This window comes from Rana temporaria, chromosome 1 (assembly GCF_905171775.1).
Source record: "Rana temporaria chromosome 1, aRanTem1.1, whole genome shotgun sequence".
NCBI lineage: Eukaryota > Metazoa > Chordata > Amphibia > Anura > Ranidae > Rana > Rana temporaria.
Window position 1 is genome coordinate 286,597,617 of NC_053489.1, and position 23,138 is coordinate 286,620,754.

Here is a 23,138-nt window from a genome sequence, read left to right on the forward strand (position 1 = left end):
CTATTACAGAAGTCATTTGCAAGTCACGCTGAAGTTTAAAATCGTCCTTTTTTTATCAGCACAATCAACCGATGCCGATTAAAAAATGCCAAATATCGGCCGATATACCGGTCGACCTCTAGACAAAAATGTAAAAATGGGGAGTTAATGAAAGCAAAAGGTTAAACTGGTCTAGAATAAGGCAATGTAATGACCCACTGTACCATTTGTCTTAGATTTTTGGCAATAAAAGTGAAGTGCAGACTTTCAAAAAACAAATCATCATACTCACCTAGGTGGTTGCAGCATTGGTCTGATGCTGCATCAGTCCCCCCTGGTGCCTCCAAGACCAAAAACTGAGTGATCAAAGACCATGGATTGCTTGGTTTTCAGTCTTCAGTGAACAAAGAGCCGATGACTGTCAGTCACTGGCTCTTTGCTCTGCCAAAATATTCTATTATTTATTTTTTTCAAAATTGTCGCTCTATTTTTGTTTATAGCGCAAAAACTAAAAACCGCAGAGGTGATCAAATACCACCAAAAGAAAGCTCTATTTGTGGGGAAAAAAAAGGACGCCAATTTTGTTTGGGAACCACGTCGCACGACCGCGCAATTGTCAGTTAAAGCGACGCAGTGCCGAATCGCCAAAAGTGCTCTTGTCTTTGACCAGCAATATGGTCCGGGGGCTAAGTGGTTAAATAACAGAATTTACCTATCGTGAGCCTTTTTTGTTTCCTCAGAGTACTAGAACATATATATGAGTTTATGCAACCATTTTAAATGAGGAACAGGGGAAGGCCGATTCCTGGATGCTGTGGTTAGATATGTACGATTAGGTGCATATTGATTTGCCTGTAATTCGGAGGTCATTATCATATGTTGACCAATATTTCATGAGGTGGTGGCACTGGAGTGTGGGTTTCACAGACTGGTGATGGTGATATAATGGGAAGACTCAAATAAATGCACTTTTCTGACACACTTCTTTACAAATGTTTCATTATCGCTTCCTAAATTTTTGGTGTTTTAGGTCAAAAGTTAAAACCCTGATAAAGACAACAACTAACTTTTTTAAATGGGGAAAACAATGGATTTTCTCAAGCACCAACACCAAGACCTTCCAATCTTGGCCATATGTCAGAACTGCCATTAAGCCCACCCCGGCACCTTAACGTTTTTCTTATAGCTCTTTTGCCCTAGGCTAGTCAGTTCTCTAAAGTTAAAAACCGGGAACACTCAGCTCCCAATAGTTATGTTAGCAGCAACAGAATAGTGTTTTTGCCACGCTGACCCACTGGCTTTACCTAGACTCAGGTGGCTAGGAACAAGTATGGTGATCAGGAAAGTCAAAACTCTTTGTTCGTATGCTTGTTCTAGGCGACAGAAGGCATGGAAACCACAAGGTCAGAATGATATCCAGGTAATTAGCCTTTTAGAAAGAAGTCAGCAATGTCAGCCTCCATGTTTCTACCCTATACAACACTTGTCTTCCATTTTACCTAAATAACAGCATTGGCATCTTCAAAGTGGGTGACTGCAAAGGAACAGTATAAATGCAAGAACACGGAAACTAAGGCAATACACTCACTCGCAGTTAAGGAAATCCTAGATATATTTATTTTTCCAGTCCGATTGATAAATGAAGGTAAACTACTGTTTGCAGAAGACAAAAAAAAAAATTCTACTTTACATTACTTGCCATAAATTACCCATACTGGGCCTAATTTATAAAAGTGTCTAAAATACAAGCTGTGCTTATTGTCACACCCCAAGCAGATTTAATCTTTCAAATGTTTTTTTTTTTTTCCAATGAAGTTCTAAAATGAACAATTGCTGTCAAACAGAGATTGCTCTTGCGCCAGACATTGATAAAGGAGGTTGACTGCTTAAATGTAAATGTATGCATCAATAAAAAGCATAAGATTTTTTACCGATGACAACTATATGCAATATCATATAAATCCATTTTCTGGTGTTACTGTTTGTTTGTAAAGCACTTACTTTTAGGTAGGGTTGTCCCGATACCACTTTTTTGAGACCGAGTACAAGTACCGATCCTTTTTTTAAAGTACTCGCCGATACCGATACTTTTTTTTAATGTCATGTTACAGTGGCAGTATTTTTTTTTTTTTTTTACGATTTTTTTTTACAGTGATTTTTTTTTTTTTTTTGGGGGGGGGGGGTGGATTGTCAGTGTGTGTTTTTTTTTGTTTTTTTTTTATATTTACATTTTTTTTTTTTATTATTTATTGCAATAAAGACGTCTGACATCTCCCCTTTAAGACAGAGAAAGGGACTAGAGACACAGATTCCCCAGTCCCTTTCTCTGCAGCCTCAGCTAAAATTAATGGAGAGAAGCTTTTCTCCATTCATAAACTGAAGCATCGTAAACACAGGTTACGATGCTCAGTTATGTGAATGGACAGAGTCAGTGATTACTGACTCTGTTCATTCGCAAAAGGTAGGAGCCGGGTTTAGCGGCTCCTACCTCCGGTCTCCATCCTGACAAATTGAGGGGGGAGAGCGGCATGGAGGGGGAGAAGGCAACACGGTGCACGGGGGGAGAAGGCAACACGGTGCACGGGGGGAGAAGGCAGCACGGTGCACGGGGGGAGAAGGCAGCACGGTGGGAGAAGGCAGCACGGTGCACGGGGGGAGAAGGCAGCACGGTGCACGGGGGGAGAAGGCAGCACGGTGGGAGAAGGCAGCACGGTGCACGGGGGGAGAAGACAGCACGGTGGGAGAAGGCAGCACGGTACACGGTGGGAGAAGGCAGCACGGTACACGGTGGGAGAAGGCAGCACGGTACACGGTGGGTGAAGGCAGCAAGGTACACGGGGGAGAAGGCAGCAAGGTACACGGGGGAGAAGGCAGCAAGGTACACGGGGGAGAAGGCAGCAAGGTACACGGGGGAGAAGGCAGCAAGGTACACGGGGGAGAAGGCAGCAAGGTACACGGGGGAGAAGGCAGCACGGGGGGAGAAGACTTACAACTCCCCTGTTGCACGATCACCCTGACAAGTACTCGGGGGAAATGCTCGGGATCGGTACCGGAAAAATCCCTACTTCTAGGCCTACAACTGTATCTGTATCGAGGTAATGCTTCTGCAATGTCAAAGCTTATTTATCTGTCATAGTTTGAAATAAGCTTAAAAAGTGTTTAATAAGCAGTACTCACAGTTTGAAATTCTTGTGGAACTTCATCTTTGGGTCCAAGCTGGCAGGCTTGTCTTGCCTTCCTTAAGAGGTCCTTGCAATTTTCCAAAAGAGCGCTCTTGCAATCATCTACAGTCTTAAATTCACTCTTGCAAAAAAAAAAAAAAATAAGAAATATTACAATTTGTCATTTTAATTTTCATGCAAACATTTTTTTTCTATTTTTTTGGGGGGGGGGGGGGGGGCTGGACTGCTGGGTAGACTTGTCATACTGGATTATTGTAAAATGTTAAAAAAAAAATCTGACCGTCAAAGTAGTACACATAATATAAAAAGGCATTGTAAATTGTTAGTCAGGGTATTCATTCCTCATTAGATTAATTTTACAAGCTAAAAAAAAAAGTGGCTAACAAAAACAAGATTATGGTGGAGCCTATTTGCATAAGGTAAAAAAACATGTCCATGTTCTGTGAATGAATACAAAGCGTCTGCTGGTTGGCTGAGGCAGGTAGGCAGTCTGATGCCATGACAAACTATCTCAGCCAATAAGACAAAGCTTTGTATTCATTCACAGAATGCAAAGCTTCCTCAGAATGGCTGAGCAGTGATTAGCCCAACTTAATTTTGTTCTGGGAGAAGGGCGGAAAGATCTCATTGCACTGCCAGAACATAGTGCTGTATACTGTATGTAGCTGAGGCTAAACACAGTTTTATACAGCACTCAAAGTCACTGCAATGGTTAGTGAAATAAATAGTTTGCTTGGACCAGCTTGGTCCAAACTAACTATTAGGCCCCGTACACACGGCCGAACATGTCCGCTGAAACTGGTCCGCAGACCAGTTTCCGTGGACATGTCCGACCGTGTGTACGGCCTAGCCGACAGGTTTCTTGGCCTAGCGGACAGGTTTCCAGCGGACACAAGTTTCTTAGCATGCTTAGAAACTTGTCTGCTGGAAACCTGTCCGTCAGACATGTCCGCTGGTTATGACGTATAACCAGCGACCCGGAATCCCGCGCATGCGTCGAATTGATGCGACGCATGCGTGGAAGCATTGAACTTCCGTGTTAGAGAACGTCTGTGTCTTCTACGTCACCGCGTTCTCTGTCCGCGGGGATTTTGGTCTGATGGTGTGTACACACATCAGACCAAAAGCTCCCAGCAGACATGTCCGTTGAAAACGGTCCGCGTTTTCATCGGACATGTCTCCTCGTGTGTACAGGGCCTTAAAAGTTAAATGAAACCTGGAGATTAGCTTTATTCACTAAAATATGCTGATTGTGTACCACATTCCACAGGGAGTCATGAGTTTCATATGTATAGTCATTGCTACTGCTAGTGATGGGGGATGGGACCTGAGACTTCCAGTGCACGAGTATCATTTTTTGGCATAGAAAAACAGTAAACGTATTTGTATTTTTGTCCCAGTAGGAAGAGTATACTGCTCCACATAAACCAGTAAACATCATAGTGGATTACAGATATTGGGAATCTGAAAAGTTGTACTAGTAAAATCCGTAACATCAGACCAGTAAGCTCGGATAGAACTCGGCACTCCCAGACCATATGGTAAAAAAAAAAAAAAAACTATAGTTCCAGAGTATTTAGTACAAGTGTGAGAGGGAAGCCTGCCCATCTTGTAAAAAATATAAGTGGTATATAATAAAAGCGATTGAGAATTTTTTGTGGGAGGATCTTATCTTGGGCAGATTTAACCATAGGGGATTGTACTCCACATAATTTATTTTGGACACTGGTGAAACAGACTTTTTATATAGGACGCCTTACATTAAGGAGAGTTTGAAGTACCCCCACTGCCAGTTAAAGCTGAATTCCAGGAATTCAGCTACTTTGTAAAACTTATCTCTAATATTCACATCCGTGACAGACATTTCCAGAGCTTTGACATGGTCTCAGTTCCTTTAAGAGCAGAGTCACTGGAACGGATACGCTCACCCCTCCCCTTCTTCTGCCCATTCACAGAAGGAGGAAGGCAATAAACCCATCACATATAAGTAATAGAGAAAAAATAAATAAAATCACCGATTCATGAATGGGAATGTCTGTGTTCAATATAGAAAGCTGATGCACTTTCAGCATTCTAATAAGGAAAGTTGTAGTGTCTGCATCCCTTTAGAATTAAAGTGGAGTTCCGACAATTTTTTTATTAAGTTTTTTTAAAGTCAGCAGCTACAAATACTCCAGCTTCTGACTTTTAAAATATGAACACTTAACTGTCCAGGACGCCCACGATGTCCTTACCCGAAGCCGATCTTGGCTGGAAGTGCCACCATTTTCGGTAAGGGAATCAGGAAGTGAAGCCTTGCGGCCTGGTTTCCTACTGCGCATGCGCAAGTCGCGCTGTGCGTTGTCGCTGATCCCTGCTGTCTTTTGGGACCTGTATGTCTCCCAGAAGACAGCGGGGGGGGGGGGGGATACTGCAGTGATCTTGACTGCTGGAGAAATCAGTGAGCCAATAACACAAGCAGGGAATGACATTTCTGGGGAAGTTCTGTACACCAACTTTGCACAGAAGACCTCCAGGTTATGATATTGAACTGAATTTTACAGAAAATTACAGAGCTGCAAACTGAAAAGGAAGACAATGTTGGTTAGCATAAAATTATTAATTATCATACAGGATATATATAGCGCCATCAGTTTGCATAGCGATTTGCAAAGGGGGATAGTACAATTACAATACAGTAGGAATAGGAGGGCCTGCTCATGAAGCTTACAGTCTAATGCCCCGTACACACGATCACTTTTTGTCATGAAAGAAAATTTAATTTTTCATCATGAAAAAAAAACAAAGTTTTTCCAACTTCATCATAAAAAACGACGTTGCCCACACACCACCGTTTTTAAAAAATTATGAACAAAGCGCTGTGACGTACAACGGCACTCTAAAGGGGAAGTTCTAGTCGCCTTTGGGCTGCTTTTAGCTGATTCCGTGTTAGTAAAAGACGATTCACACTTTTTTGTCTGTTACAGCGTGATGAATGTGCTTACTCCATTATGAATGGTAGTTTTACCAGAACGAGCACTCACGTCTCACAACTTGCTTCTGGGCATGGGCGGGTTTAAAACTTTGTTTTAGCCCACACACGATTTTCAAAAATGACATAAAAAATTGAAGCATGTTCGAATTTTTTTTTTGTCGTTTTTCAGAAGACGGAAAACGATGTGAAGCCCACACACCATCATTTTAAATGACGTTTTTAAAAATGTCATTTTATTTAATGCCGAAAAAAGACTGTGTGTACGCGGCATAAAGGTTTCAGGGATCACCTAAAGGCGGACAGGGTAGGAAGGTAGGTATATGTTGATTTACTAAAGGAATATAGGCCAATTACTTACCAGTGTGAAAGTTCACTTTGTGAACATTCAGAAGTGAGGTCAAACTGTGGTTGTGGTAACACAAATCGATTATCCTTGCTGCATGAATATTGTGAACGGCCTATACATCTTCCTAAACCAGCCTCAAACTTGCATTGTAAGAAGGAGCAGTAAAAACACAACCATTTTATTTCCCTGCAAAGCAATAAGCAGAGCCTGCACAAGTAATGAGACAATATGGCTGCCCTCATGTACAACTATAATTGAACTTATACAAAAGAATCATGTTTTTAAGAACATTAACATATATAGAGAAGGTTGTTTACACCAAGTTGATCTCTTTATATGAAACTCTAATGCCAAGTTTCACACTAGCTGTATCATTTACAGCCCCCCTGAAAAGTGTTCTGGGGGTGGAGGGTGAATGGATGCCAGCAAGTGATACTTTTGCCTTTGGAGGACTGTTTTTTTTTCTGAACAGTACATATTACATTACAGGATTGCACAACTGAGAGCCAAATGTTTGCCTCACAGTTGCAGTGCAGCCTCATTCACTTAAATTGGAGAGTTTGACAGGCAGCGCCACCTGTCAAAACTCTGCTGTAGCATTAAAATTGACACGCCACAATGCAAAGCTCCAAACAAGCAGCGCCATGTTCTCTTATAGGGTGGCAGTGAAAAACAAACTAACCACCTGTTTTTACTGTCCCCGGTGGCTTGTGTGAAAGGTGCCTAAAAGTTTATTGAATAGCCTACATGAAACATTAATGAACGTGAGACTTGTAAACCCTTACATATACCCACTGAACTGACAAACCTTTAGGTGATACACAGATATGAAAAAAATCATCCTGCATAAGTTGTACCTGTTAATTTGCGACCCTCTCTCCTCAACAGTCTTCCAAAACACACAATTTACATACATCTCTAAGCAGCAGAAAGCAGGGGGAAGGGATCCGATGCCACGCACTGCAGAGCTAAAACTTTTGATTGGACACAGTCGCCTCTAACAGGCTCATAAAGAAAAACCCAGAGCTGAGACTGAGTCATCTGATATGTGCTGGAGGGGGGGGGGGGGGGGGAGCCATCATCTGTGAGGCTGAGGTGTCGGCTAAAAGTATTTTCAGCGACTAAGGCAGACAGCAGAGGGATCAGAGAAGAACCAGGCTCAGTGCTTTGGATTCAGGCTAGTGCACACTGCAGAGGCATGTTTCACTTTCAGGTCAACCACTGAAGGCTGGCCAGACACTAGAAGAATTTTGTTTAAAAACTTTTGTTCAGGAACGTTTCCTTTGATTTTCATATTTTTAGTGGAGTCAGAGCTTTGTTTGTTTTCAGTCACAGTGACGAGAAATTCTGAAGGCGTGCAAACAAATTTTCAACAGTGAATAATAATGAGAAATCATTTTTAACATTCGATTTTGGAAATAATGTAAATTACATTTTGAAGTATTTTTGAACTACATTCGTCAAGTCACTGAATCTACGGATACGTATTTTTGTACGAATATTCAAATTAACTTTTATTCACAAATCTACTAGTATGTGGCCAGATTTAGGATCTAAGTTTTGTGACCTTAAAATGCAATTTGCAGCCATATACACTTATAAAGGTCACCAAATCCTATTTTAATTACTTTATTTAAAATAGACGGCAAATATATATATATATATATATATACATATATACACACACACACATTATATATATATACATATATACACACACACATACATACATACATACATATATACACACATACATACATACATATATACACACACACACATACATATCTCTATCTATCTATCTATCTATCTATCTATCTATCTATCTATCTAGATAGATAGATAGATAGGAGGAAAATTGTTCAATGAAAGGCCAAAAATCTATCTGCAGTTGTTAATAATAACTGTATAAATGAAATGCCATAAAAAAAGAGGGCTTGTGCTTATTAATGTGTGACTGCTTTGAATGCTTGCATAGAAAATATGCCCTGCTTAATGTACATGCGCCATGTGCTAAATATGAAAACAGAAAAATATACCTGGGCTACTGGTTTAGAAATTATAATCTTTTTGCATCAACAATTTAATGTGTCTCAATGTAAACACATAAAACACTCAGTGGTTAGCAAAATGCGTAATACAAGGTATTGCAGCTATTTTATGATCACCACTTCCTTAAGGTTCATCAATGTTCCATCTTTTAATAAGAAAAGCAGCAGTGTGCAACCTAAACTGAATCAACATTTTACACAATCTGATTTTTAATTATTTTGAATTAAAACAAACTGTACGGTACTGAATGCTTTATGTGCTATGCAATTTAGAAAATAATCATCCTATATGAACCTATACACATATTCCGAAAGTTTTGATGCAGATATCGTAAACTAGATTATAGTCTATTTATAAAATATCTAGCCTTGGCTTAATGATTCTGAATACAATATTTTTATTCACTCAAACATATATCACATGTATTAAAGAGGTTGTAAGCCTCCCTCGAATGTATGTACCTATAGACAAGCCTAGAATAAGGCTTGCCTATAGGTACTGTAAATATCTCCTAAGCGTGCGCAGTTTAGGAAATATTTACTGTGCCGAAGAGGTCATCAGCGTATGCGCTCTGAAGGCACAGCTGCCTGCACTGTTTCTTCAGGAGCACGTGCCGTGACTGATGGCTTCTGCGGGCATGAGCAGGAGTGACGTCACGTGGCTCAGGCCAGTCACATAGGCGGAGTCCGCGGTCCTGGAAGAAAAAGGGGCAAAGATGGATGCGGCCTCCAGGGGGGACAGGCTTTGTTTGTAGGCAAGTGTCACATAATGTGCTAGTATGCAATGCATACTAGCACATTATGCCTTTACAGGGAAGGAAAAAAAAAACACACAGTTTACTTCCTCTTTAAAGCAACAGCCACATAAAGAATAGGGGGAAGGAGAAGAACATAGGTAGCCTACTGATGACATTTGTAAATGTTACTAAAATGAATATGCTGAATAGAAAAAACTCAATATGAGGTAAATATAATAAAGTGGTAATAAACTCAAAACTAAAAATTTTATAAATTGCAGCTTACCAATCATTAGATTTTAGGAAACCAGTACTCATGCAGACAACATTTGTGCACATGTGCCAGCTAACAAATGGACTCTCTCCTGTAACTGGCATGCACTGACACGTCAGCATATACGTATTGTGACAGGAAGTCAGGTAAATCTGTGGGTGTTGTCACAAACGGGACATACATTTCTGCCTTGCTTAGACAATACACTAATCATTATTAGGCGTCGGCTGCGAGAAATAGCCAGACAAGGTCTAAGGGCGTTGAAAGACTCCAGCTGTTCAGAATAAGGCAATTAAGGCCTCTTTAACCGCTTCCATACAGGGCTTTTATACACACCTCCATACCAGGCCTATTCTGGCACTTCTCTCCTACATGTACAAATCATAATTTTTTTGCTAGAAAATTACGCAGAACCCCCAAACATTATATATGTTTTTTTAGCAGACACCCTAGGGAATAAAACGACGGTCATTGAAACCTTTTATCTTGCACGGTATTTGCGCAATAATTTTTCAAACGCCTTTTTTTTGGAATAAAATTGTTTCATTAATTAAAAAAACAAAACAGTAAAGTTAGCCCAATTTTTTTGTAAAATATGAAAGATGATGTTACACCGAGTAAATAGATACCTAACATGTCACGCTTTAAAATTGCGCACACTCATGGAATGGCGCCAAACTTCGGTACTTAAAAATCTCCATAGGCAACGCTTTGAATTTTTTTTACAGGTTACCAGTTTAGATTTACAGAGGAGATCTAGTGCTAGAATTGTTGCTGGCACTCTAGCGCACGCGGCGATACCTCACATATGTGGTTTAAACGGCGTTTACATATGTCGGCGGGACTTGCGTGTGCGTTCGCTTCTGCGCGCAAGCTACTGGGGACAGGGGCGTTAAAAAATATTTATTTTTTACTTTTTTTTTTTTATTATCACTTTTATTCCTATTACAAGGAATGTAAACATCCCTTGTAATAGGAATGTGTGTGACAGGTACTCTTTATGGAGAGATGCGGGGTCAATAAGACCCCACATCTCTCCTCCAGGCCTGAAAGCATGAAATCGGTGAAAAAAAATTCACCGATCTCATGTTTACTGTTGCTTAGCAGCCGCAATCACGGCTTTGTTTACTTACGGGGACCCGGGCGTGACGTCATCACATCGCGCCCGGGTCCTCCGATGGTCATAGAGATGACTGGTGACCATCTGGTGGTTAAGTGGTTAAGTAGCCCAAAGGATTACCACTGAATTGGCTGCATCACTCCTAAGGCTGTGTGAGTAGGAGAGCAGTGCCAGAAGGTCTTCTGTGGAGGTGAGGAGAGGATTGATTTTTCTGTGTGATAAAAATCTGGGTGCATTGGAGCACACCTGCGTGTGTCCAGTCCCAGTAATGGTGCCAGGCTGTCTTTTTAACCACTTAAGCCCCAGACCATTTGGCTGGCCAAAGACCAGAGGACTTTTTGCGATTCGGCACTGCGTCGCTTTAACTGACAATTGCGCAGTCATGCGACGTGGCTCCCAAACAAAATCAACGTCCTTTTTTTCCCACAAATAGAGCTTTCTTTTGGTAGTATTTGATCACCACTGCGGTTTTGATTTTTTGCGCTATAAACAAAAATAGAGCGACAATTTGGAAAAAATTCAATATTTTTTACTTTTTGCTATAATAAATATCCCCCAAAAATCTATAAAAAAAAAAAAAAAAATTCCACAGTTTAGGCCGATACAGTGTCACCAGGCAGAACGGGGAGATGCCTCTTTACACTTTCCTTTCCCTGTTCTGCAGCTCTGTGACCTGATCGTGGGACACCGGCGGACATAGAGTCCGCGGGTCCCGCGGGCACAACGGGAATTTTAAAGTGATGGAAATATACATTACTCTGCCCAGCCGTGCCATCCTGCCGATGAATATATGTGCAGGAGCAGGTCGTTAACCGGTTAAAGGAGGCCCTGAGGTGTGCAGATTGTTGTTGGATGTTCTCCAGCTCTGTGTGATCCTTGCAACTATGCTTCCTGGTTACTTTGCTGTCTGACTACCTGTTAGTGACTCAGTTTGTTCCAGGGTCTCTCCATGACTCTGTCCTGGTCCTGATCCTGACTTGCTGCTTGACTTTGCTCCTGCTTGATGTCCTGTGTTCAACCCGGGTTGTGCCCAGACTCCGCTCTCGCTACTACTGCCTATCTGTGCAGGACCCTGGCCTGTTTCCTGATAACTTCTATCCAGTTGTCGGACCGTGTATGACTTTGGCTCTTGTTTTCTGACTGTGTCTCTCTATCAGCCTGGTAATCTCTCTATCAGCCTGGTAATCCCACCTACCAGATCCGCTTTCCCAGTCCCATTCGGCATTCCTAAGCCATCAGTGCACAAACTACCTAGTGCAACTGATCCTGAGGTGTTCTACTACCTACACCTACTACCATACTGGCAGACCTTCTCCAGTTATCATCACTTGCCGTCCAAGTTCCTAGCATACATTCTACCCTGAGCCTCACACACTCCTGTTCCTACATTCAGGTGTGTTTGGTCCAGAGCTACAAGGAGAGCCCTTCACATCACTTTGGCCTTCGCCAAGATATGAGACAGATATGGCAAGTACATTATAATTACCTTTATTTTCCTGATGATCTGGACAGTAGCACACCTCCTGTATCAGTGCCCCGCTCTAGATGAAGGAGCACTGGGGTACCTTTGGACAGCAGCATTGTTAATCTGGGGGGGAGGGGGTGTTATATGTACTAGCAGATTTAGATACACTAACAAATTGAAGCAAAGCTCCATTTTTTTCCCCCCTTTTGGGATGACAACTTTACATAAATAAAAGCTGCACTCCTGCCAGTGGTAAATTGTTTTGCTCAACACTAACTGCTACATCTGCAAGAGTGTTAGTTATTTTAAAAACAATAGCTTTACTGGCCGAATCACCAGGTGAGTTTAAGCCCCCATTCACATCTAGGCGTTTTTACGCCTGTAGCGCTACGCCGCTGCCGCCAGAGGGCTGGAAACACATTTCCCTCTATGGAAATGGTTCACATCTCCACGCCGAACGCCTGCCGCCTGAAAAAAGGTCCCGGACCTTTTTTTCAGGCGTCTTTCAGCGTTCGGCTAGGAGATGGGAAGCATCTCCATAGAGGGGGTCAATCTGGGGCACATCTAGGCGGACAATACCGGCGTTTTGTCGCCGCAAATCGCAGTACAAAACACCGCTATTTGTACCGCGATTTGCGGCGACAAAACGCCGCGATTTCGTCCGCCTAGATGTGAATGGAGCCTAAGGGAAAGCAAATGCAGATATCGCACCTAAGGATTTGTAAGCTGCAATATAATAACCTTAAACTGCATAGAGGGTTATTTACTGTAAGGCCCCATGCACACGCAGATGCAAACTCATCTAAACACACGTTTTCAAATGCAATAACCGGCGTTTAAAACGCCCGTTTGGCCGCGAATTTCCCTGTGTTTGCGTTTAGTTAAGAAACATCATAAGACCCCCCCCCCCCTAAGCTAAAAAAAAACATTTCAGCCATTTTGTGAGACCAGAGTGAGTAGCAGCTGAGAGAGCAGCAGTGTACTTTTTTTAGCGTGTCACTTGCCACAAGCTGCGGATTGTCCACTTGCCACATCACCTGCCATGTCACCTGGCCATGTCACCAGCCACGTCACCAGCCACGTCACCTGCCACAAGTTGTGGATTGTCCACTGGCCACGTCAACTGGCCACGTCACCTGCCACAAGTTGTGGATTGTCCACTGGCCACAAGTTGTGGATTGTCCATTTGCCACGTCACCATGACCACGACACCTGCCACAAGTTGTGGATTGTCCACTTGCCACGTCACCTGCCACAAGTGGATTATCCACTTGCCAAATCACCTGGCCACGTCACCTGCCACAAGTTGTGGATTGTCCACTGGCCACGTCACCTGCCACAAGTTGTGGATTGTCCATCTGCCACGTCACCTGGCCACGTCACCTGCCACGCCACAAGTTGTGGATTGTCCACTTGCCACAAGTTGTGGATTGTCACCTGGTCACGTCACCTGCCACAAGTTGTGGATTATCCACTTGCCAAATCACATGCCACAAGTTGTGGATTGTCGACTGGCCACGTCACCTGCCACAAGTTGTGGATTGTCCATAATGCAATGCAAGCAATTACAGTTTTTTTAATGTTTTTTAATGTTTTTTCATCATTTGCCATCATTTTTGAGATTTCTAATGTAAAAAAATAGGTCCCCTTTAAAAACGCCTATAAACGAAATCGCGGAAAAACGCCGGTACTGTGTTTTGCCGCGTTTAGCAGTGTTTTGCTTCTGAAAAGCGAATACTTTTGCGTCTGAACCCATTTTTTTGCTTCTGAAAAAAATAGCATAAACGCAACTGCGAAAAACGTGACTGTGTGCATGGAAACATGAGATAACATTGAATGTGTTCAGGGGCAGTTGAAAAAGCTGTCCAAATGCCTCTGAACACGCGTTTACCAGCATCTCGTGTGCATGGGGCCTAAGAGCGGCAAGGATGTGGAATTCCCTTCCATGGGCGGTGGTTTCAGCGGGGGGCATCAATAGTTTAAAAAAAAAAAAAAATAGATAAGCACTTGAACGACCGCAACATACAGGGATATACAATGGAATACTGACATATAATCACACACATAGGTTGAACTTGATGGATTCGTGTCTTTTTTCAACCTCACCTACTATGTAACTACATAATAAATGTTTGCTTTTGGGTTTAATACTGCGTTAACTGAGAAATGACCAGTGTATAAGTATTGCAATTAAGAGGGAATCTTACTTTGCAGTGTTTAATTTAAAGCTGAACTATAGACCCCATAAAAAAATAAAAGTGTGTCATTTAGTGATTCAAGTCGCACAATGCAGTGTTGAGGCAGAACCATAAACAATACAGTGCCCTGAAAAAGTATTCATACCCCGTGAAATGTTCCAAATTTTGTCATGTTACAACCAAAAACATAAATGTATTTTATTGGAATTTTTTGTGATAGACCAACACAAAATGGCACATAATTGTGAAGTGGAAGGAAAATGATAAATGGTTTTCAGTTGTTTTTTTTTACAAATAAATATGTGAAACGTGTGCCATGCATTTGTATTCAGCTCCCTTTACTCTGATACCCCTAACTAAAATCTAGTGGAACTAATTGCCTTCAGAAGTCACCTAATTAGTAAATAGAGTCCACCTGTGTGTAATTGAATCTCAGTATAAATACAGCTGTTCTGTGAAGCCCTCAGAGGTTGTGGAGAAGACTAAAGCAGGGTTAAGTTATAAAAAAAATATCCCAAGCTTTGAACATCTCATGGAGCACTGTTCAATCCATCAGCTGAAAGTGGAAAGAGTATGGCACATTTGCAAACCTACCAAGACATGGCTGTCCACCTAAACTGACAGGCCAGACAAAGAGAGCATTAACCTGAGAAGCAACCAAGAGGCCCATGGTAACTCTGGAGGAGCTGCAGAGATCCACAGCTCAGGTGGGAGAATCTGTCCACAGGACAATTATTAGTGGTGCACTCTACAAATCTGGTCTTTATTGAAGAGTGGCAAGAAGAAAGCCATTGTTTAAAGAAAGTCATAAGATGTCCAGTTTGTGAAAAGCCATGTGGGGGACACCACAAACATGTGGAAGAAGGTGTTCTGGTCAAATGAGACAAAAATTGAATTTTATGGCCTAAAAGCAAAACACTGTGAGTGTCAGGAAACAAACACTGCACATCACCCTGAACACATCAACCCCACCAAGAAACATGGTGGTGGCATCATCATGTTGTGGGAATGCTTTTCTTTAGCAGGGACAGGGAGGCTGGTCAGAGTTGATGGGAAGATGGATGGAGCCAAATACAGGGCAATCGGAGAAGAAAACCTGTTAAGAGTCTGCAAAAGATTTGAGACTGGAGCGAAGATTCACCTTCCAGCAGAAAAACAACCTTAAACATAAAGCCAGAGCTACAATGGAATGGTTTAGATCAAAGCATATTCCCGTGTTAGAATGGCCCAGTCCAAAAGTCCAGACCTAAATACAATTTAGAATCTGTGGCAAGATTTGAAAAATTCTGTTCACAGACACTCTCCATTCAATCTGAAAGATTCAATCAATTCAATCTGAAAGAGCTTGAGCTATTTTGCAAAGGATGGACAAAAATTTACTCTAGATGTGCAAAGCTGGTAGAGACATACCAGAAAAGACTTGCAGCTGTAATTGCTGCTTTTATATTAGGCGACTACAAAACCTGTTTAACGGAAATAAAATAAAAAAATATTATAAAAAGGGGTCTGGATGTGGCAATATTCAAAAGTGTTTTCCTGTCCTTGGTATCACAGAAGAAAACTACCAACTGCCATTTTGGTCATGCCATTTGCCTTAGGCCCCTTTCACACATACAGACCGTTTTTCATCTATCCATTGATGAATAATAAATGGACATCAATGCATCGCTATGGAAAAATGGATGTAAAGGGATGATCACCCATTTATATCCACATCCATCAATATCCGTTTTTTTAAACGGATCAAAGCCCCATTTCTGTTGCGCAAAAATAAATAAAAAACAGAACAAACTATACAATCCGTTTTTTGCATTAGTAGTGGATGTAAAAAAAAAAAAAAAAACTGATGTAAAAGTCGATGAGAAACTGAATATATATATATATATATATATATATATATATATATATATATATATATCGAGGATCGAGGAGTGCTAAGTAGGCAAGGGAGCATCTGAAGGAGTCTAAAGGTGTAGATCGGTTAAATGTATTCAACAGTGTCACCAGTGCATTCACGGCGAAGGCTGAGGGTCCCTGGACATAGCGACAAACCTGTTCACTTTGTTGTTAAAAAATAAAAATAAAAAATCTTGGTGATCTATGTAGGCTGCAAGGATTTTTAACAAATTGTGTTGCAGAATACTACCCATTATTACTCTGAAGAAAAAGCTTTTGTCTATGTCGATGTGTAGAGTGAATCTGAATGGAAATTATTTTTTCATTATCAATCAGCTTATTCGCTTGCAGTGTCCAATTTAGAAGCAATTAACCATTTGAGGTGCAATTTTTGTTGCGGAGGATGCCTAAAATCTGATCTGTATCTTGGTGCAGAATTCAGGGAAAATCAGCAAGTAGAAAAATGCATTTCTAAAAGGCATTCTGTTCACCAAAAAGTAGTATGGAATGCCTCCAGGTTGCCATATTAGATTGATTGATTGATTTTTAATGCCATCTCAATGCCAGGAGATCCACATCTGTCATTCCCCACCTGTGGTGAAGGGCCTGAAAGAATTCCAGATCTTGAAAGGCCTTCGCCCATGTTACACCGCTATGGTAATGTATCATTCATCAAGGCGGCTCCAGGATTACTTTAAGCCGGCACATCTGATATGGAGGAATCAAACGCTCCAAATCCTGACACATCCTCCACTGCTGAGAGAGGTAAGCGAGCTGCTCTCACCTGCCTACTCCCCAGACAAACCTCCATTCTTTAAGGCATCATTGGGGGGGGGGGGGGGGGGAGAAGCCAACAACACCCAGTCAGACATGCATGTCACAGCACCAGAGAGCTTTATCAAATCCATGCTGCTCTCACTCCATTCTGACCTACAAGGAGATCTTAAAGCTTCCATTATCCACCTACAAGAAGGGCTGGAAGCCATTGAAGAACACACTAGATTCATTAGAGAACCGAATGAGTGTGGTGACTAAAGCACACAATGCAGTGGTGGACGAACAAGATGATCACACTAACATTATCCGCCAGCTACAACTTAAAATAGCCGACCTGGAAGACCGCTCCAGGTGGAACAACATAAAAATAATAGGATTTTTAAGCAGCTTACCTGCAAAATCCATTTCTTGGAGTACACCACGGAACACAGAGCCTTTACATAGTGGGTTGTATAGTTCACCAGAGGCGATTGGACACTGGCACACCCAATGAAGACAAAGTTCCCCTCTATATAACCCCTCCCATAAGGGAAGTTTTGTAGCAAAGCAGTAAGGATCCTATAGAAGGGCGGGACCTCTGCGTCCCATGGTATACTCCAAGAAAAGGATTTTACAAGTAAGCGGTTATTAAAAATCCTATTTTCTTTATCTTACACCACGGGACACAGAGCCTTTACATAGTGGGACGTCCCAGAGCAATGCTCAATATAAAGGGAGGGAGACACAGATCAAGCAGACCACCGCTGGACGTGAGGCCCTATACCGCTGCCTGTGATACACTACGCCCGAAGGCGGTATCCTCATTACATATATTTGATAGAATTTGGTAAATGTATGGACTGAAGACAAAGTTGCAGCTTTACAGATCTGAGCCACAGAAGCCTGATGATACACTGCCCATGAAGCACTCAATGCTCTGGTCGAGTGCGCTTTAACGGGAAAAGGAGGAATTTTGTTTTTTAAACCATAAGCTTTAATTATCACTTGTCGAATCCACCTAGAAATGGTCGATTTCGATGCCACTTAACCCTTTTTGGGACCTTCTGGCAGAACAAAATATCTATTTTACGTATCTGAGCAGTTGCTTGCAGATAAACTTTCATTGCTCTCACTACATCAAGAGAGTGCAATAATTTTACCTACGCCGACTGTGGAAAAAGGCAGGTAAAATAATATCCTGATTTAAATGAAAAAGCGGACACCACCGTAAAAAGAAAAGCAGGATGGTGACATAACACCATTTTGTCTTTGTGACAAACAAAATAAGGCTCTTTGCAAGAAAGAGCTGCTAATTCCAAAACTCTTCTAGCAGAAGAGATAGCAACCAGAAAGGCCAATTTCCTATGTCCAGGGACCTATATCTAGTCCAAAGCAATCAATGGAATCTGATGAATAGGTTCAAAGGGCTGCTTTTGCAAGACCGACAGAACTAGATTCAAATCCCATGGACACAAGGGTGGTTTGACTGGCGGATTTAACCGCAGTACCCCCTGAATAAATGTCCGGACTAGGAAATGAGATGCCAGCGGTCTCTGAAAGAAAATGGATAGAGCCATGATCTGACCCTTAATGGTACTCAGGGCTAGTTTCATATCTACCCCCTAATTGACAAAAGGCTAGAATCCTGTTAATGACATATTTTTGAGGATTCCACCCTCTGGATTCACACCAGGAAACATATGCCTTCCAGACTCTATAATAAATGAGCCTGGAAGCCGGCTTCCTAGCATTAATGAGAGTGGAAAAAGCTGGACCTGAGAGCCCACGTTTCCTCAATATGTAGGTTTCAACACCCAAACTGTCAAATTTAGCATTCATAAGGAAAGATGGAACACTGGACCCTGCCACAGCAGGTCTTGTCAAAGAGGAAGAATCCAAGGTTCCCCCACTGCCATCCTTACGATTTTGGTGTACCAGGACCTTCTGGACCAATTCAAAGCCACCAAAAGTACTGGTATTCCCTCTTTTGATTTTGCAAAGCAGTCTCTGTAAAAGCGGAACTGGAGAGAATGCATAAGTCAGAGAAAACTGATCCCAGGGAATCACTAGTGCATCCGTTCCGAAGGCTAGAGGACACAAAGATGTCCAACTTCCTGTTGACCCTCGAGGCTACATCTGGGGTCCCCCATTTCTGACATATAGTCTGAAAAATATCAGGGTGGAGAGACCACTCCCCTGGCAACAGTTGCTGGTGGCTTAGGTAATCTGCCTGCCAATTTTACACTCCTGTAATGAAGATTGCAGAAAGACAAGGAATATGATTTTCTGCCCATACCAATATCTGGTTGACTTCTTTCTCGGCATCCCGACTCCGGGTGCCCCCCGATGATTGATATAAGCTACCACAGTAGCATTGTCGGATTGAATACGAACAGGGTAACCTTGTAACCTGCGTGTCCAGGTTCTAAGGGCTAGATATACTGCCCGAATTGCCAATATGTTGATGGGCAGGCTTCGTTCGAGCTTGGACCAGGTTCCTTGGGCTGAGACCTCTTCCAGAATTGCCCGTCAGCCGGAAAGGCTGGCATCTGTAGACACCACCTTCCAGGTGACCGGTCTCTAACCACCAACTGAAGCTCTGGCACACCCTTGAAGATGGGTGCATTGGTAAATCTAGAGCCTGGATTCTCTTGTTCCAGGCAGTCAGAATTCTGTCTTGAATGAAACTGGTCATAAGGGACGGCCTCCTTCCCCAAAACTTCATGCAAAGGTGAATGGATGGAGCCTTCTTTGCCTTGGCCATGTGGACCAATTCCCATAAAGCTTTAATCTTTGGCTCTGGAAGGAACACCCTGCTTTGGGCCGTGTCTATGATCATGGGATAGGTGGAAAAATATTGCACAAACAGTGAAAAAGTGAAAAAACAATGAAGAAATAATGAAGAAATAATGAGTATCGAATATAAATGAAAGCAGCTACATAAAAATGTGACACATTTTCCACATGGAAGGTGAATGGAATGCAGCGCTAACCCTAATGTGATGTGAAAAAAAAAATACATTAAAAAACGGATGTTTCTAAAATCATTCAAAACTAAATGAAAAAGTCCCATGTGATGGTAATCATTCAATATAGGAAAAACAGGGAATTCCAACTTCCTAAAAGTAAATGCTGATCTAGTCCAGGGACCTAGATCTAGTCCAAAGCAAGCAACTAAATCCAAAAGAATGAATAATGCTCTTCTAATGGGTCACAACAAACTGATGAACAGGACATCCAATGGAGACATCAAGGCTTAACCTTAAACTACGTAGAGGGTCCTTTACTGTAATGGCAGCAAGGATGTGGAATTTCCTTCGACAGGCGGTGGTCTTAGCGGAGGGCATCATTAGTTTTAAAAAAAAAACATTAGATAAGCACCTGAACGACCGCAACATAAAGGGATATACAATGTAATGCTGACATATAATCACACACATAGGTTGGACTTGTGTCTTTTTTCCACCTAATTTACTATGTAACTATGCTTGACCCCTGGCAGCCTACCAACACCAACTAATAGAATTTGCAGATGTTCTCTGCATACAAAAAAAAAAAAAAAAAACACTTTGCTCAAACTAAAGCCTGTCCCCGCTGCCCACACAAAACTATGCCCTCGCTGCTTTTACGCACATAAATGCAAATCTAAAGGAGTCATGATAGCTGTACATATCTCAGTGGCTTTCAAACTAGACCATGTATATCAAGATCCCTCTGGAAGGTTCTGCCTCCTTCAATAACCACCCCCTGGTAATAGTAAACATATTTGCCCTCAAGTCTTCAATCGTCCTTTTACAAATCTGTCCTCTAGACGCAGATAAGGCGTTCGATAAGAGTCTTTCTGACAACATTCCAAAGGCCATCTCAGGGCTGTACTCTAAACCTAGCGCCAAAGTATGAACCTCGGGCTACCTCTCATCTCACTTCCCAATCACTAACAGGACGCGCCGCAAGGCTGTCCCCTCTCACCACTCATTCTCCATGGTAATAGAACCCCTGGCTGCAGCCATCAGGTCTCACCCCTCTATATCCAGACTAACAGTAGGAAACACCACACATAAAATAGGCTTCTACGCAGACGATATCATCATAGCTCTCACTCATCCACTCGACTCACTTCCTTACCTATTACGCACACTAGATGACTTTAGCAAAGCTTCCCTCTACAAATGAAATCACTCTAAGTCCTCAATGTTAGGCATAAATCTACCCTCAAAACTTAAATCACAAATCTCTGCTGCTCCATTCTCCTGGGCATCGACCGCCTCTTTCACCTTCCTCTGCATCAAATTAGTCACACCCTCCATTGATATCCTTTGCATCAACCTGGATACACTTATCAAGAAACTACATGCTACTGTCAAAGCCTTACGCCCGTCCAAAAAGCTTGGGCTGGATGGATCTCACTTACAAAATTGTTCCTCCTACCCCATGTTCTCTACCTCTTCAGAACGCTTCCTGTCCAGATCCTCACTATCTATTTAACTAGAATCTAACGCATCTTCAACTCCTTCATCTGGAAACACAAGAAACCACTTTTGAAACAAATCACCCTCTATCTGCCGACCTCCCACCCTGGAATGGTTGCACCAGACTTTAAATCCTACTACAAAGCCATTCTCCTTGATCAAGCCAAAGCATGGTGGCTCCCCACTGCAAATCCGCTATGGAAGCAGATCGAACACACAGTCGCTCAATGTGACCTACAACTCCTTCTTAGTACCTTGTGGATCCACCCTCGCTCTAAGCACTACCCTCTGGATACCCTTAATGCCACCCTGTGAGTCTGGTGCTCCATCCTGCAAAGCTCCAAAGGTCTGACACTCTACTCCTTGCTTCAGTTACCTCTACACTCTGTGCCTCATCACCCCAGACCTCCCCCTTGCATCATGGACCAGCAAAGGCATATCCAACATCGGCAATCTATATATCCCTCAAGGGTTCTCTTCCTTTCAATGCTTCACTGATACTTCTTATTTCCCAAGCAAAAGATTTCAACATCTACCTGCAGATCCGGCAGAATCTAGCTGCCATCTCCTGGTCTTCTTCTCCCATCACCCAAGATCCCCTGCAATACTACAACTCCAAGTACACTAAACTAAAGGGCACTTCGCTAATATACCAATCTTTGGTCGACCCTAAGTCGGCTGAAAAAAACTCCAACTATGGAGTGGCATTCAGCACTTCGAAAACCATGCAAATTTTCCAAGAACATTTCCCACTGAGAAACTACAATGAAAATGTACCTGGGATGGCATTACACCCCCAACAAACTCACCAAAATCCACCATGATTTATCATCCAAATGTTGGCGCTTATGCATTGCACAGGGAACTCCAAACCATATCTGGTGGGAATGTCCAGTCATTCTCTCCCTCTGGACACAAGTACAGAACCTATTCGATTACTTAATTGGCCTTTCCCTGACCCCCCAACTGGCTCTATTAAATATTTGGCTTGATAGATGGCCCCCCGCCATGCATGCTATACTCATACATATCCTTATAGCAACAAGACTTTCCATTGCACGCCATGGTATTAGACATCATCCTTACAATACCCTACTCACCTATACGTACTTATGTGTACCCCTCCCTCATCCATGAATTCCTATATCACTTATTTTGACTATTTAATTTTTTTACTATTCTCTCATCACATTGGCATTCTGACCGTTTTTTTTGTAATCTGCACTTCACATTCTGTTACTAGACATGTAGATCTTTACTTTGTACCATGAATAACTTAATACAAATTTTAATGGAGAAAAAAAGCTAAAATTTCCTCACATAATTTTCCAGCTCAGCACTTAGGAACACGTTTAAAGGTCAGTTTCTCCAAAATAAAATGTTAACTTGCACTTTTTATGAAAATGTTAAATACGAATTTTCTGGAATTAAAGTGGATGTAAACCCACTCTCATCCTTTCTAAACTACTGCCATAGTGCTGATCTATAAGGATATACATGACTCCTGCATGTATCCTAACTTACCTGTCAAATATCTCCCCTCTGTCTGTTATAAGAACTGAAAAACTGCAGATTCTGTGGGTGGATCTGTTGTCTGGAGCTCTGTGGGTGGAGTCGTGATGTCCGTAGACTTCCCGCCCTCCTCTACACTCCCCTTGTCAACATTCATTTTTTCCTATGTATTCCTTACA

General features: G+C 42.1%; 1 protein-coding gene across 1 annotated transcript in view; it reads right to left on the reverse strand.

The window, feature by feature from the left end:
- Window positions 1-23,138, reverse strand: part of SMC5 (structural maintenance of chromosomes 5) — a 139,077-nt gene that overhangs the window by 30,123 nt on the left and 85,816 nt on the right. Inside the window, exon 18 of the mRNA XM_040356728.1 lies at window positions 3,157-3,282. Coding sequence (XP_040212662.1) covers window positions 3,157-3,282 — 126 coding nt within the window. The remainder of the gene's footprint in view (window positions 1-3,156; window positions 3,283-23,138) is intronic.